General features: G+C 45.1%; 1 protein-coding gene across 1 annotated transcript; it reads left to right on the forward strand.

Annotated features, from left to right (window-relative positions):
• The first annotated feature begins 1596 nt into the window (after positions 1-1596).
• Positions 1597-9272, forward strand: PRSS35 (serine protease 35). Its single transcript, XM_037392461.1, has 2 exons — positions 1597-1705; positions 7645-9272. Exon 2 carries the CDS (start codon positions 7661-7663, stop codon positions 8900-8902), a length of 1242 nt encoding a protein of 413 aa, XP_037248358.1. The 5' UTR covers positions 1597-1705; positions 7645-7660; the 3' UTR covers positions 8903-9272.
• Positions 9273-13274: the final 4002 nt, after the last annotated feature.

The following is a 13274-nucleotide window of genomic DNA, read 5'->3' on the forward strand; positions in this document are numbered from 1 at the left end:
CTAAGGTCATAGAAACTACATCTACCTCAGAAAATCTCCGAGTTTGAAATAATGGTGGCAGAAAAAGTGCTGGAGGGGACTATTGCATGAGCTTGCTCTTTACTAATGCGACATGACATAGGTCCAGCAAAGCCCTTGGCCTCACCCAGTATGGAAACTCTTATGTTCAAGAAATTGCTTGTCACGTATTTCTGTCTTGCCTTGTTAATTAAATGGGGAATTCTTCAGCTCATTTTCTCAGGCACATGAATAATTATTATTACACATTGGTTTTAAATCGTATGCACAACAGCAACAAAACCAGAACTGCAAACAAAATTTACATTTTGAAGAAATCAACCCCAGTCTTTGAAAGAAAACTGCAGGGTGCAGTTCCTGGCCAAAGGCTTATTTGGAATCTATTTATATAATTGGTACCACTAAATTTCAGAAGTTAAGTCTTTAAAAAGAAGGATATCCCTACAATTAATACAATGAAACAGTACTCTGGAGATCTCAGTCTGATCTCTAGCAATGCCACAAATTTCCAGCTGGTTTTGGCAAAAAAAGCGGGCCCTCACCTAGTGTGAGGGGAGTTTTCAGCAGATGAACTCACTTAGGCTAAGTAAGATGAACTTACTTAGGCTAAGCACTTCCAAAAGTGCTTAGTGAACGAGCTTTTCACCTTGCGGTGGAGAGCTTTGGGGAGGACCTGATTGTAGTACAAGGGGCTGATCCATGGAGGACCACCACCCAAAGCTTTCTGCCTTGAGAGGGGAGATGAAAGGGACACCAAGGGAAGGGGGAAGCAGAAAAAGAGGGGTCAAAAGTGATGAGAAAAGGAGGGAGGCCTTTCGCACCTGGCTTCTGAGGCCCTGGGGAGTGGGGCCAGGAGGGTCCCTGAGGAGCGGAGGGTCCCTGAGGAGCGAGGCCAGGAGGGTCCCTGAGGAGCGCGGCCGGGAGGGTCCCTGAGGAGCCGAGGGTCCCTGAGGAGCGCGGCCGGGAGGGTCCCTGAGGGGCGAGGGCCGGGGGGCGCGGGCAGGCCACGGGTCCGGGTCACGCTTCTCCCCGCAGCCGCAAGCCCCGTGCCAGCCCGGGGACCTTCCTGTGGAGCCGGCAGCCGCTCCCCGCCTTCCCCAACAGCCCCGCGGCGGGTCAGGGCGGAGCGGCCCGTCCCACTGCCGCTGCCACCGCCACCGCCCGGCCCCGTCGTGCCCGACAGCCCCGGCCCAGCGCAGGTGGCGCAGAGCGGGCGGTGCGGCGCCCCCCCGCCATTTCCCCCCGGGACGGGGTCCCTCCGCCTCCCCTCTTGTCTCCGCCTCCCCCCCCCGGCCCGGGCAGCCTCTCCCGCCCCGTCCCTGAGCGGGTCACCCCGGCTCCCCGCCCGGCGCCGAGAGGAAGCCTCTCCCGGGGCGATGCGCCTCCCCGCCCGGCAGGCTGAGCCCCTTCTTCCCTTCCCATCCGAGGAGATACCGGGATCTGCCTCCGCTCCGCTCCCCTCGGCCCTCCCCCTCTCGCCCTCCCGGCCTCCTCCCTCTCGCCTCCTTTTTCCTTTTTTTTTTTTTTTTTTTCCTTTTTCCATCCCCTCCCCCGCCTGGGAAGACCTGGCCGCTCCCCCCGCCCCGTCCTCAGTAGCCGCGGGCGCTGGGCGGCGGGCGGGCGGCGCGGGGAGCCTGCGCCCCGGGGCTGTGGCCTCCTTCCCCTCCGTCGTCCTGCGGGGTGCCAGGTATGAACGCGACCCTTCCCGGCGCCCGCGGGGGACAGCCTGTGCCGAGCGACCTGGCCGGGGCAGCGCTGGCCGGGCCGGCTGGGAGCTGGGGGTGGGGGCTGAGGGTGGCTGCCCGGGGCCGGGGCAGCCCTGGGGCCGGGGACCGGGCAGTCCTAGGGAACGTCCGTAAGGTGATTTTTTTTTTTTTTCCCCGATGTCATTCTTCCTACACGGGTCGTTTTAAAACACGATGAGGCTGAGCGATGTCAGTACGTCGGGCTTGGCAGCTGAAGGGTTTTGTGTAAAGCTCCTGCCTCTTTAGCCTGATGGATATACTTTTCAGAGGACCAAAACGTGACACGTTTCTTCGGTCCTTTTTTCGTATTATTATTTGAAGCTAGTTTCACAAGACGGCTAACGGGACAGAAGCAAGCGGCATTATTTATCGGGCTTCCAGGGGTTTGTCTCTGTGCTGTGTCTTCTGCGGGGAGCGGGCAATGAGCCTCCTCACCCTTCAAAACAACCTCTCCTTTAACTCTGATTCACCCTCTCAGTACTCGCGCTACCATCCCCGCGCTGTTCTGGAGCTGACACTAATTTCATCCAGATTCGTCACTGCTGGAAGCAGATTTATCTTGGAATGGCAAAAACCGCCGTGCCAAGGTATTTAAACTTGCAGGCTTTGGAGAAAGGGAAGTCCTTTGGACCAGGCGCGGAAAAGCAGAGCCTCCCGCGGAAAGCAGGACCAGGGGATGGCTAAAGAGCTGTAGAGTTAAAGCCTTCCTCTCCAAACCCTCGGCTTCTCCAAGGAAAACCCTGGGCTTTACCAAGCCAAGGCATAGGAGCGGCCGGCAGAAGCAGAGCGGGCGGTGGAAAGGCGGCCATCCCAGAAAAGCCCCCCGTCCCCCACCGTTCCTCCGGCTGGTTCCCGGCCGGTGCCCGTCCGCTCCCGCCCCGGCGGCCGCCCCGGCTGGCAGGGCTCGACGCCCGGAGCCGCTCAGCGGCGGAGCGGCGACAGGGACACCCCTCACTCCTCGCCTCCTCCCAGCCCGGAGGAGAGGGGAGAAGAGCTCGGCGGCGGGGAGGGTTGGGGGGCGCGGGGGCTGCCGCAGGGCCAGCCCGGGACCCGGACCCGGGGGCCGCCGGCAGAGGGTTAAGGCTGGGCCGCTGCCGGCTGTCCGGGGGCGCCACCCCGCGGCCACGGCGGGGGCAGCCGGCGCAGGGGAAGGGAAGACCCGTCGGAGGTGAAGCCCCCGTTCCCGTCGCCGTTCGCATCCCCCTTTCTTTATTTCCCCCTGCGTGCGTGATTTCCGAAATGAGCTGTCACACCTGCAGTGTAAATTAGTTCTTCTTATGCCTACTGAAGCGGCTTAAATTCTGTAAGAGCCAGGAGTCGCAGAGGGGTTTTCTGTGTAAGAGCAGAGCGCCTAACACAGAGTGAGCACGCCCGGAGGGGTGAAGGGGGCAGCGGCGGATAAGGCTGAGGTAATGCTTTCTTCCAGGGAGTGTGAGATTTCCAAAATTTGTCCTTTGTTTTGCTTTCTCAGAGTAGATCCATTAATTCCAACTTTCAGGCCATTTCAAGGCCAAAAACAGTTAAAAGAGCTGGTGACTGTAGCAGCCTCTAATATTTTATGGTCTGAAAATTGCATTTAAAAGTATGTGAGCTTTAAAATTTAAAAGTATGTAAGTTTGAAATGGGCTGACTTTCCTGCAAAAAGAAGGAAACCCCAGAGCAGAGGCTGCACTGAACAGACCAAGATAAAATGCTGCCAGGTAGCTGGACACAACTTATCTTCTGTCTGAGCTACACTGATAGGGAAATTCCCTCTGGGGTAGCCTGACATATTCTAGGTCTGCTTGACTACAAGCCTTTCCCTGACCATTTGAGATGCATTGTGTCGGAGTATGATAGGTTATAATGATCGAATATTTGAAGGGTATCCTGAAAAGTTAGGACATGGGTAGATTTTGTCTTGGGAATTCAGAAAAAATTGATGTTGGAAGCAAGAAGTGAGAAGAACTGAAAATATTTTTAATTGAATACATCTGGCAGCTGGAATGCCACCACACGGGGAGTCCTTACCATTATCAGCTGAATTTGGAAACTGGAGGAAGAATTTCAACATTTTCATGGAGCTGGGGCTCTCACTTTCTAGTCTTCTCTGTCTTCTCTGAAGCAATTCATCCTACCATAAATACAGAGCTGACTCAAGGCTTCTAATTACTCTAAGCCAACCCAGACTTGTATGGGAAAAGGCAAGGAGAGGGCAGAGCAGCCTGGGTTTTGGAAGAAGAGTGGAGAACCACGTGGCAGAAAGTGTGAGTAACTGTTGAGGGTTTTTCCTTGCATTTAGCCTGTAGCCTTCTCGGGGCCTTTCCTCCTTCCTCTGGAGGCTGTATTCTCTCTTCCCTTCTGTCACCCTGCAAAGGGTGCCTTTGCAGCTGTCTACACATTTCTATCCCCAACATCTGGCAAGAGGAACCCCTGTGTTTCCCCCTGGCTGGCAACCTGTACTGGGCCATGGAAACTGCTGATGTTGCCCGTGCTTGAAGCTGGCCTTGCGTAAATTGAAAAGATTGTGTTAGTAAACAGAGCTTGAGTGCATGGCTGTAAATGACAATGCTGCCTAGTAGGACAACTGCTCTGGTCTGTAATGAGAATTACCATTTTTATCAAGTTCCTCAGCTTGGACTTCTTCCAGTTCTACTGAAGTGTAGTTAGTTCATTAGGAGCAACAAGTAGTTCATTATAAATGATGAAAATCTTGGCTTCCAAGACAGCTTTTGTAAGTAGTGAGCATTTGATTACAGTATTTCAAATGGGAGGCTCCAATGCATCTATTGAGGGTTCTGTGTTTCAGGTTTTTTTCTTTTTAAAGAGTGGTGGAGGAGAGCCATAGTACTCCACTCATTTGCTTGCAGAAAGTCTCTCTATAAAGCACAGTGAGTTATGGGTCCAGCTAGGAGGACTTCAGCCATCACAGTGGAATAACATCAATGCAGGCACCCCTAAGACTTTCGGTATGAACTAGCAGTTAGTGAATGAACTTTCCTTAGGGCTCACAAAATTGAGCTACAGAGAAATATCAAATACCCAGACCCTGAGGAAGATCTGAGAAAGGGAGGAGTATTCCAGGAAAGAACATAGAAAAGGCATTCTCGAGCCTGACAGAAGAGCTGTGTTTCTTAATACCTTGTATCTGTTCAACAGTGATATTAGGGCAAAGCAATTTAAAACCAGCTTTCCCCATTTAATATTCCATTATTTGTCATCAAACCGTGCTAGCTGGAGACAGGCTGAATGTAAAAAAGAGGAGATACTTCCCCATGCAACATGTACAGCTGTGGAACTCCTTGATGCTGAACATTGTGGATGCAAAATTTTATATGGGTTCAAGGGAAGACTGGGCAGCTATGGGAGAGAAATCCACTGAGGTTTCCTCACGCTACAGAAACTGCCTCTGGTTTAAAGTCCATGAGGTGCAACTGGTTATAAGATAAGAGGCTATGAGGGAGGAGAGACATACATGGTTGCCCTATTCTTGTGCTCTACCCAATGCATCCAGATTTGGCCAGGGTCAGAAACAGGATTTTAGGCGAGATGGACCTTTGGTCAGGCCAAGGAAAGCTGTTCTTATATTCTCAACATAGTATTTCTGTATTTTGACACCTTATAATTGATCCATAGATACATAAAATTATCATTCCTTTTCAAATTTAGTACTAATTGATCAATAACCAGAGCAACAGTTTGAAGGTAACTAAAAGTTAATGTTTAAATACGTGCATTTCTGCTATACCAGTAACAGGCTGGTATGGTCAACTGGAATCTGCAGAATCTTGTGCCTGGGACCACTCTGCTCTGCTTTCAAAACCTTCAGATATCTTTTAGTATGACTACATACACTCCAGAGCTTAGGCCTGTGAGTCACTGTAATCTCCAGATGTCTTAACAAAGTCCATGCATCTCCAAAACTTGAGTTAGCTACTTTAAATCCAGGTTGGGTATCTTTATACTGTATTGTAAAATGTGTTTTATGTATATCCGACTAAGTAAACTCTGGGTCAAAGTTGGTGTCCCATGCTGGTGAAGGTGAAAAGCATCAAAAATTATGCAAAAACAAAACCACCCTCTGAATTGGGCATCAGAAGCAACAAGCTGTATTTGAACTGTAGCGCTTAGCTAAAAAGGGGTAATTATTACCTCTTATAGACAAGAACTGTGCCTATATGGTGAAGGTGCCTCAAAATTATAGGAGTCATTTGTCCATTTTACAGCTTTTAAACTGATGTTACCACTTCTTTTTCCGTGTTGCATACATACTCCTCATTTTTCATGCTAGATCTTTCTCTAGCTCGTAACCAGGCTGTTTCACTGGATAACAGTAGTTATTCTAAGCTCAGCCCGAGAAGAGGAAAGCAGTTATCTTTGCACTGGTTTACATTGCCATTACTACGTAAACCAGAGAGCTGAACTACATATATATCCTTGAATTGCTTGGCTTTGAAAGTTTAATCATAGGCCGTTTTTTTTTCTGCACAGCTGAGGTTTCCATGTAATTGGAATGAAGGATATGAGAACAGAATACAGCTTTCCCCATGGCAGCAGCCAGTAGTTGGTTAATGCCATGGATACCACTGCTGCCAGAGGAGAAATATGGTCTTTTCAGTAATGCTTTGAGCTCAGAATCAAGACTTCTGGGTTCAGTTTCTGGCTCTGCCACAGGCTTCTAACAATTTTGCATTCTTTCTGCGTGTTTCCCAACTACAGATGGGAGTAATACTGCTTTTTGTCTTTCTCACTTAAAGTATTAGCTTTTTTTTGTGGTGCATCACCCCATCTAGGTGGGGCTTTCCACATGTGATCATAAGACACAGACAGCACGGTTCCTGCAGCCTTTGCGGGATCCTGCAGGAAAAAGGCGTGTGATGAGTCAGCAGATTTGTCCCTCCTACTTGGCTGGGCTTTCCTGCGTGTATATGACTAGGAGACTCTTCTAGACCAGCAACCTTCTACTTTCCCCACTCACGTCTCCCCTCCAACCATAGATTTTACAATTTTTTGACATTCTGAGAGAGATTGAGACACCCACACGTAGAAAATGAATGAGGTTTCGGTGGCCACAGCACACAGGGAGATACAACACAGGATCTGCAGGAGACTCATGCCTTTCAGAGCAGCAGAAGCTGAAAGCATTTAAAATGGAACTTTCCAGCTTGTTTAGGTGCCCAAATTGCTCCATCTGTCACATCCAGACAACATAAACTTTAAAAGGGCAAAAGAGATGTTTCTAAGTTAGTTCCTTGGGAGAGCTATTAACAAAGCGCCATTTTCCATGGCAGGCAGGTTCACAGGTCTTAGCTGGGTGTGTAATGCAGAACCGTTGGTGACTTTTAGGTCACTTAAAGCTGCTGCTTTTTTGGCCATTACACGAAAGAGCACAATTGGTCTGGTTTCCTAAGGGTTCCTAAGTCTCATGAGCATAGTCTGTCTGTCCATCCCTGCCTGATTACCAACTTTTGAATGCAATTTTTGAATACATTGGTGGTTTTCAACCATGTTCTACCTACAGCCAGTAGCTATAGAGAAAAGCAGCATGAGCGTAAAGCATAATTGCATTCCTATGGAATAAATAAAAACAGGGTGCTGTACAGCGTGGGATGACTCAGACTGCTGTCCCACTGAGGGAAAACTAGGTAAAATTCAGCCGTTTCCACCTTCCAGTAGGTAGCTCAGCATGGATGCTGGCTGACGCGTTTGCATACATCTTGCTAGAGACTGTTGGAAGCATCAGAGGCAATACAGGGAATGTCTGAGGCATTTCTATTTTGAGCAGAGTGTTAAATTCTGTTCCCGTGATGTCAGTGCTAATATTGCATGATTATACTTTGAAGATAGTAAGATAACTGTGTATTTCCAAAGCGTATTTTCAAATCTCTCTTTCTTGTTTTAGAAAAAAAATAGATAAAATGGAGCACATGTTACTGGTATTCATGTTTTTCATACCTGTATTGAGTCTCACTGATGGAACAGAAACCGAGCAAGATTTTACTTGGCACTTAAAGAAGATTCCCCAGATTGTGAGTGAAAGAACTTTCTCCCTTGACAGCCCCAAATTTGAAGCAAAAACCAAATTAGAGCTGAACAGCGTATGTGGAATTGAATGTCAAAGAAAATTGCCGGTGCCGAGCTTGTCGGAGTTGAAGGACCTCTTCTCCTATGAAACCATTTTTGAAAATGGCACACGGACCCTGACTGAAGTGAATGTCCTCGGTCTAGTGCTTGACCCAGCTGGAAACACAACCACACAAAGGTCTTCGAGAAAGAAGAGGCAGATATACGGAACGGACAGTAGGTTCAGCATCTATGACAAGCGGTTTATGACCAACTTTCCGTTCAACACAGCTGTGAAGATCTCCACTGGCTGTAGTGGCATTCTCATTTCCCCCAAGCATGTGCTAACAGCTGCCCACTGTCTGCACAACGGCAAGGACTATGTTAAGGGCAGCAAAAGACTGAGGGTGGGCCTGATGAAGACGAAATCCAGAGGCGAGGGCAGGAAACGCAAAGGTGCTAAAAGAAACAGGAGAGAAGTTTCTGCGGCCCAAGAGGATCCTGAAGTTGCCCCAGAACTAAGGCGACAATCCAAAGGTGGTGGGAGAAAGCAGAGGAGATCTGGGAGGAAGCAGGGGACCTCAGATGGCATGCCCTCCTTCCAGTGGACGAGGGTGAAGAGTACCCACATCCCAAAAGGCTGGTTTAAGGGTGTGTCTGGGGATATTGCCCTAGATTATGATTATGCTGTTCTTGAGCTCAAGCGTCCCCACAAAAGGAAATACATGGAGCTGGGAATAAGCCCAACAATCAAAATGATGCCTGGGAGCATGATCCACTTCTCAGGTTTTGACAATGATCGATCTGGGCAGCTGGTCTATAGATTTTGTAGCATTTCTGATGAGTCCAATGATCTCTTTTATCAGTACTGTGATGCTGAACCTGGCTCCACTGGATCTGGTGTCTATCTCCGTCTTAAGGAGCCAAACAAAAAGAAGTGGAAACGCAAGATCATCGCTGTTTACTCTGGCCATCAGTGGGTGGATGTCAATGGTGAACAGCAGGATTACAATGTAGCAGTAAGAATTACTCCTCTCAAATATGCCCAGATTTGCTTCTGGATACACGGGAATGATGAGAATTGCACACAGGGCTGAAGAGAGCTGAACCTGACTCACTCGGCACCCGTACTACCATAGAGCGCAAGTCTGCAGCAGCACTTACTGGAAGAACATCACTCCATGTCAGGATGTTTTCGAACTCAAAGCTCACAAGTAATCTTATGGTGACTTGAGGAGCGCTGAATTGCTGGGGGGTGGGTAGAATTGTCAAACAAAATATTTCCAATTGTAATCAACCCTAGATATGCCCTTAAAATCCCAAACTATATTTATGTTTGCAATTGTGATAAATTCAAATAATTCACATCAGAAAAAAAATGACTACACCTGTTTGTCATTTTTTTTCCAAGGGAAGAATTGAAGTCTCAAACTGGTATTATTAAACAATATCTATTTTTCCAATGGATTTGCTTTTCTCAGGGTTCTGTTTCAATTCTTCAAATACAATTCTGCATTATGTGCAGAATGATCCAAAGAACTGCATGAGACCAAGACATTCTTTGGGCATTCTGTAAAGACCACAGCTCCACATTGAGAAGCAGCAGTCTAGTTCATGCATGTTAGTTTGGAAAACTTCCTCCTCTGGTTGCTGCAGGAAGAATTCCACGGAATTCCCAAATTTCTGTAGCTGAAGATTAGACCTTAAAGACAAGTTTCTCTTCATTGCTCAGTAAAACCAGAAAAAATAAGCCAATGAACGTGGAAGTGTCCGTGTTTGGAAGAAGAAACATCAGTACATAATTTAATGCCTTTAAATCTTCTTTGAAAGCTATAGAAGTCTTAAACACATGCATTTGCATTCCAATTAGTATTTGGAGAGCTGTAGGTTTAGTTTCTAGTCAAATGTTTAGCTTTACCATTGGAAGAAGTCACTGACTTCTGAAGTGGCTATCTGACAATCATTTAGAGCTTCACAGATGATAGATTTTTTGGGTGCTAACCATTTTTGCAGTTTTTATAAATTACTTTTATACAAGTTCAGCTTTATAGATAGGATTGTATGTATTAGACTGGGAGATGGAAAGCAATATTTTAGTTTGGCTTTATATGGTTTTGCAAAATGGGTAGTTTTAATGATGTCATATTCAGACTCCACCTCAACATGAGTTACAAGGTTAAACTAAAAATTTCTCCCAACTACATTATACCACCTTCTGAATGGTAGAATTACCCCGTACCTTGTAACAGATATCTTGTTAGATAGCAGAAGTAGTTAGCAGATACTTTGGTTCAATATGTTTGCTGAACCATGTATTTAATGAAACACGAAGTGAGCTTGACTTTTACACAACTTTAAACACAAATCACCTTTTTAAAAATCATTGTTGATTGCTACACAGTCTATATCTTTTATTTTACATGAAGAATTTGAAGTGCACAGGATTGTTACGGTGCTACGTTAATCTAATAACATAAAATGGTACTGTGTGTTTCCGATCATATCCTTGGGTTTCCATATTTTTAAGATTATTCACCACCACAATATTTCATTTTTTTGATCATAAGTTCATGCTGACCAAAATGTATTTTCTTCCTGTGCAGAAGATAAAAAATATAACAAGGTTTTAAAATACTATATGTTTGTTGGTATCTTTAAAATATACTTGTAATATCTTTTAACGAAATAAGATCATTTTTAATAACCCACTTTTTTGTAGAAGATTGAAAGTATAAAACCTGACATTTGGAATGTGCAGGCAACTTTCTTTGTCATATTATTGCCAAAGCATAAAAATTTTAGACTTGCTTCCATACCATAATTCTTACAATATTTAATTAATTGGAAGAGATCCCATTTTAAAAGAAACTATTTCTTTTAATGTTAGCCTTTCCAGGGAACACTTCAGTTTTCTTTTTTAATTTTTTTTTTATTTGGTGTGATTGTTTGCAGAAAACTAATAATAATTTTCAAAGTTTAGAAATTAATGTCCAAGATTTTAAGGTTAATTATTTTTGTTAACATCTCTAGTAAGACGTATGGCTTTGCTGATAGTACTTTTAAATCACCTCAGTCCAGTAATTAATACTCTAGCTCCATGCAATGGGCCTACAATATTCTTTAGTCAGCTGTGTAATGTTTTTCTTAAGTGCCTTTTTCCGTAGTTACTGTGACAAATAAGGTACCACACCATTAATCCAATACAAGTTAACCTAGGTCCATGGATTTTGTTACAATTATTCTCATTATTGATGTGGGTCCAAGACCAATCAAGATAAGGTGGCTTAGTAATTCTTGGTTTGGTGAGTCTTATTTAGGTGTACTCCTTAGGAACGGAAATATAATCTATTTCTTTATTAGTCTGGGAATCAGGGAGAAGGTAAGAATGAAACATCTTGATGTCAGTTTTCAAAAGGTCTTGTTATAGTAATCATCTGCTGTAAATACCTCAGCCACAACCTGAAGTTCTCATACCAGGCTGATAAAAAATGTTTATCCTCAGAGGATAAATGTTAGATGCTCAGTGCCTCATTTTATGGTACTAAGAGATGAAAGAAGCTGGCCAGAGCAACACAAAAATGAATCAAAACTATATCTATATTTAAGCCTCTGTGCCTGAGTGCCCATGGAAATATATGGGCTTGAAGAGCATGTGCCATTGTGACTGGGTCAGCACCTTCAGGCAAGGGAATGCAGGCACAAGAAGACACAGACAAAATGTTATTCCTGTTTTATCTGCATTCTGGGCAACATTTCAGTCTGCCACTTGGCCTAACAGAGAAGAAAACACTTTATGTAGGCATCGTGACTGCTTACTACAGGGACTTCCAAAATAGTTAATAAATCAGGTACTTACACAAGACCCCAGGAGGTCAGCGTCCCACTTAGAGCTCTTAGTACCAGCCATTGCAAATGGGACAAGAATTTCTGAGGCATTATCATCTCAGATTTTCTTAAAACCCCCTGCAGTTAGTATCTAGTTATCAATGAGAAAACACAAGGAGGGGGGTTGTTCTTGGTAGATCAGATCTGCTGTTGTCTAGGACGCCAGCATCAAGGCTGGGTTCCCAGCCCCGAAGGACACGAGCCCTTGTGATGTTTTCCCAAAGGATTTTTCCTTCTTTCAAGTTCTGGGCTGTACATCATTTGTTTTCATCCGTACTAATGCCTTTCCATAAGAGTTGTTGTAGTAGATCTTTTTCTGTAACTATTCTTGGCTTTACGAAAAAACAAACTCAAGTCAAATCCCTTTTCTGCTAGGGTACTACTGGCAATTTGTAAAGTTAACAATTAGTTTTTCCCAGGCCAAAGCTATACATGCTCATATACAAACTGTTAAGGCACCCAGATCAGCTTCTGCAAGGCACTTGTTCATGCATTTCATTTGGGGCTCTGAGACATATGATGGAAGTCAAACAGATTATCTGCAATGTGAAAAATAAAGTCTAAGTTTGTATTATTTTAACAAAAGAAAAATACAATGTTCAGTAGCAAAATTATTTCTGTTATACAAGATATAGAGTACCCAGTGCTTTAAAAATTGCTTAAAGAAACTCTTTGACTCAGTTTAGAATTTACCATCCATCCAAATTTTTTAGATTTATGAGTCTGTGTGGAGTGTGAATCAGCACAGAATATGGCTTAAGTAAAAAAAAAAATATATATCTACATGTAGAGGAGAGAAGCAGCTGGGGAGTTCCTCCTATTCTGCTGATAAGGGATGGCTCAGTAGCAAACAGCAATTAATACAGAAAGAGAGAGCAAGAGAAGTAGGTGGTACGGAAGACCAGGAAGACAGAGGTGGTATACAAGGGATAACGAAGGTGTGAAAAGTAATAGATGAAATGGCTGCGAGATAGCAGAGGGACCTATTGTAAGAAAGAGTAGGCAGCTGGTAAAGGTATGACAGTATAAATTAAGATGTAAAAATCACAAGTTACAGGAACGGTCTCCTTTTGCTGTTAAAGATGATGCAGTCCTTCCCAGCCAACAGTACCAAGGAAAGGGCTGTGAGAGGGCTCAGGTTCTGGCAGGGACCACTAGCACACAGGGGTTCTGACCCTGATCTACAGTCCATGCACAAAGTTGCAGGGATTACACTTGTGCTCATTTAGGGTCCCTGGAGCCCTGGTGAAAAGGCTTGGCCGCATGAACCTCCCAGCAACCAGGTCAGCAAGAGTGTAGTGAGTAAAGGGAATTTCTTTCACCTGAAATTTTCTCAGATGTGACATTTTGTTGGGATTCCTGTAAAGGCTATTCCCCACTGGGAAAAAAAAACCCAACAAACCCCAAACAAAAAACCCACCAAAAAACTCCAAACAAAAAAACCCTCAGACTTGAAGAATTTAAATGTTGGGTCCATTTTTTGCATTTACCTAACAAATTCTAGCCAATTTTTTTTTTTCAAATACCTTCTGTTTCTGTTTGATCTCTTTGTAAAAATTTAATCAACTGCTTCTGATTTTAAAG

The sequence above is a fragment of the Falco rusticolus genome, chromosome 6 (genome assembly GCF_015220075.1).
Source record: "Falco rusticolus isolate bFalRus1 chromosome 6, bFalRus1.pri, whole genome shotgun sequence".
NCBI classification, from domain to species: Eukaryota; Metazoa; Chordata; class Aves; order Falconiformes; family Falconidae; genus Falco; species Falco rusticolus.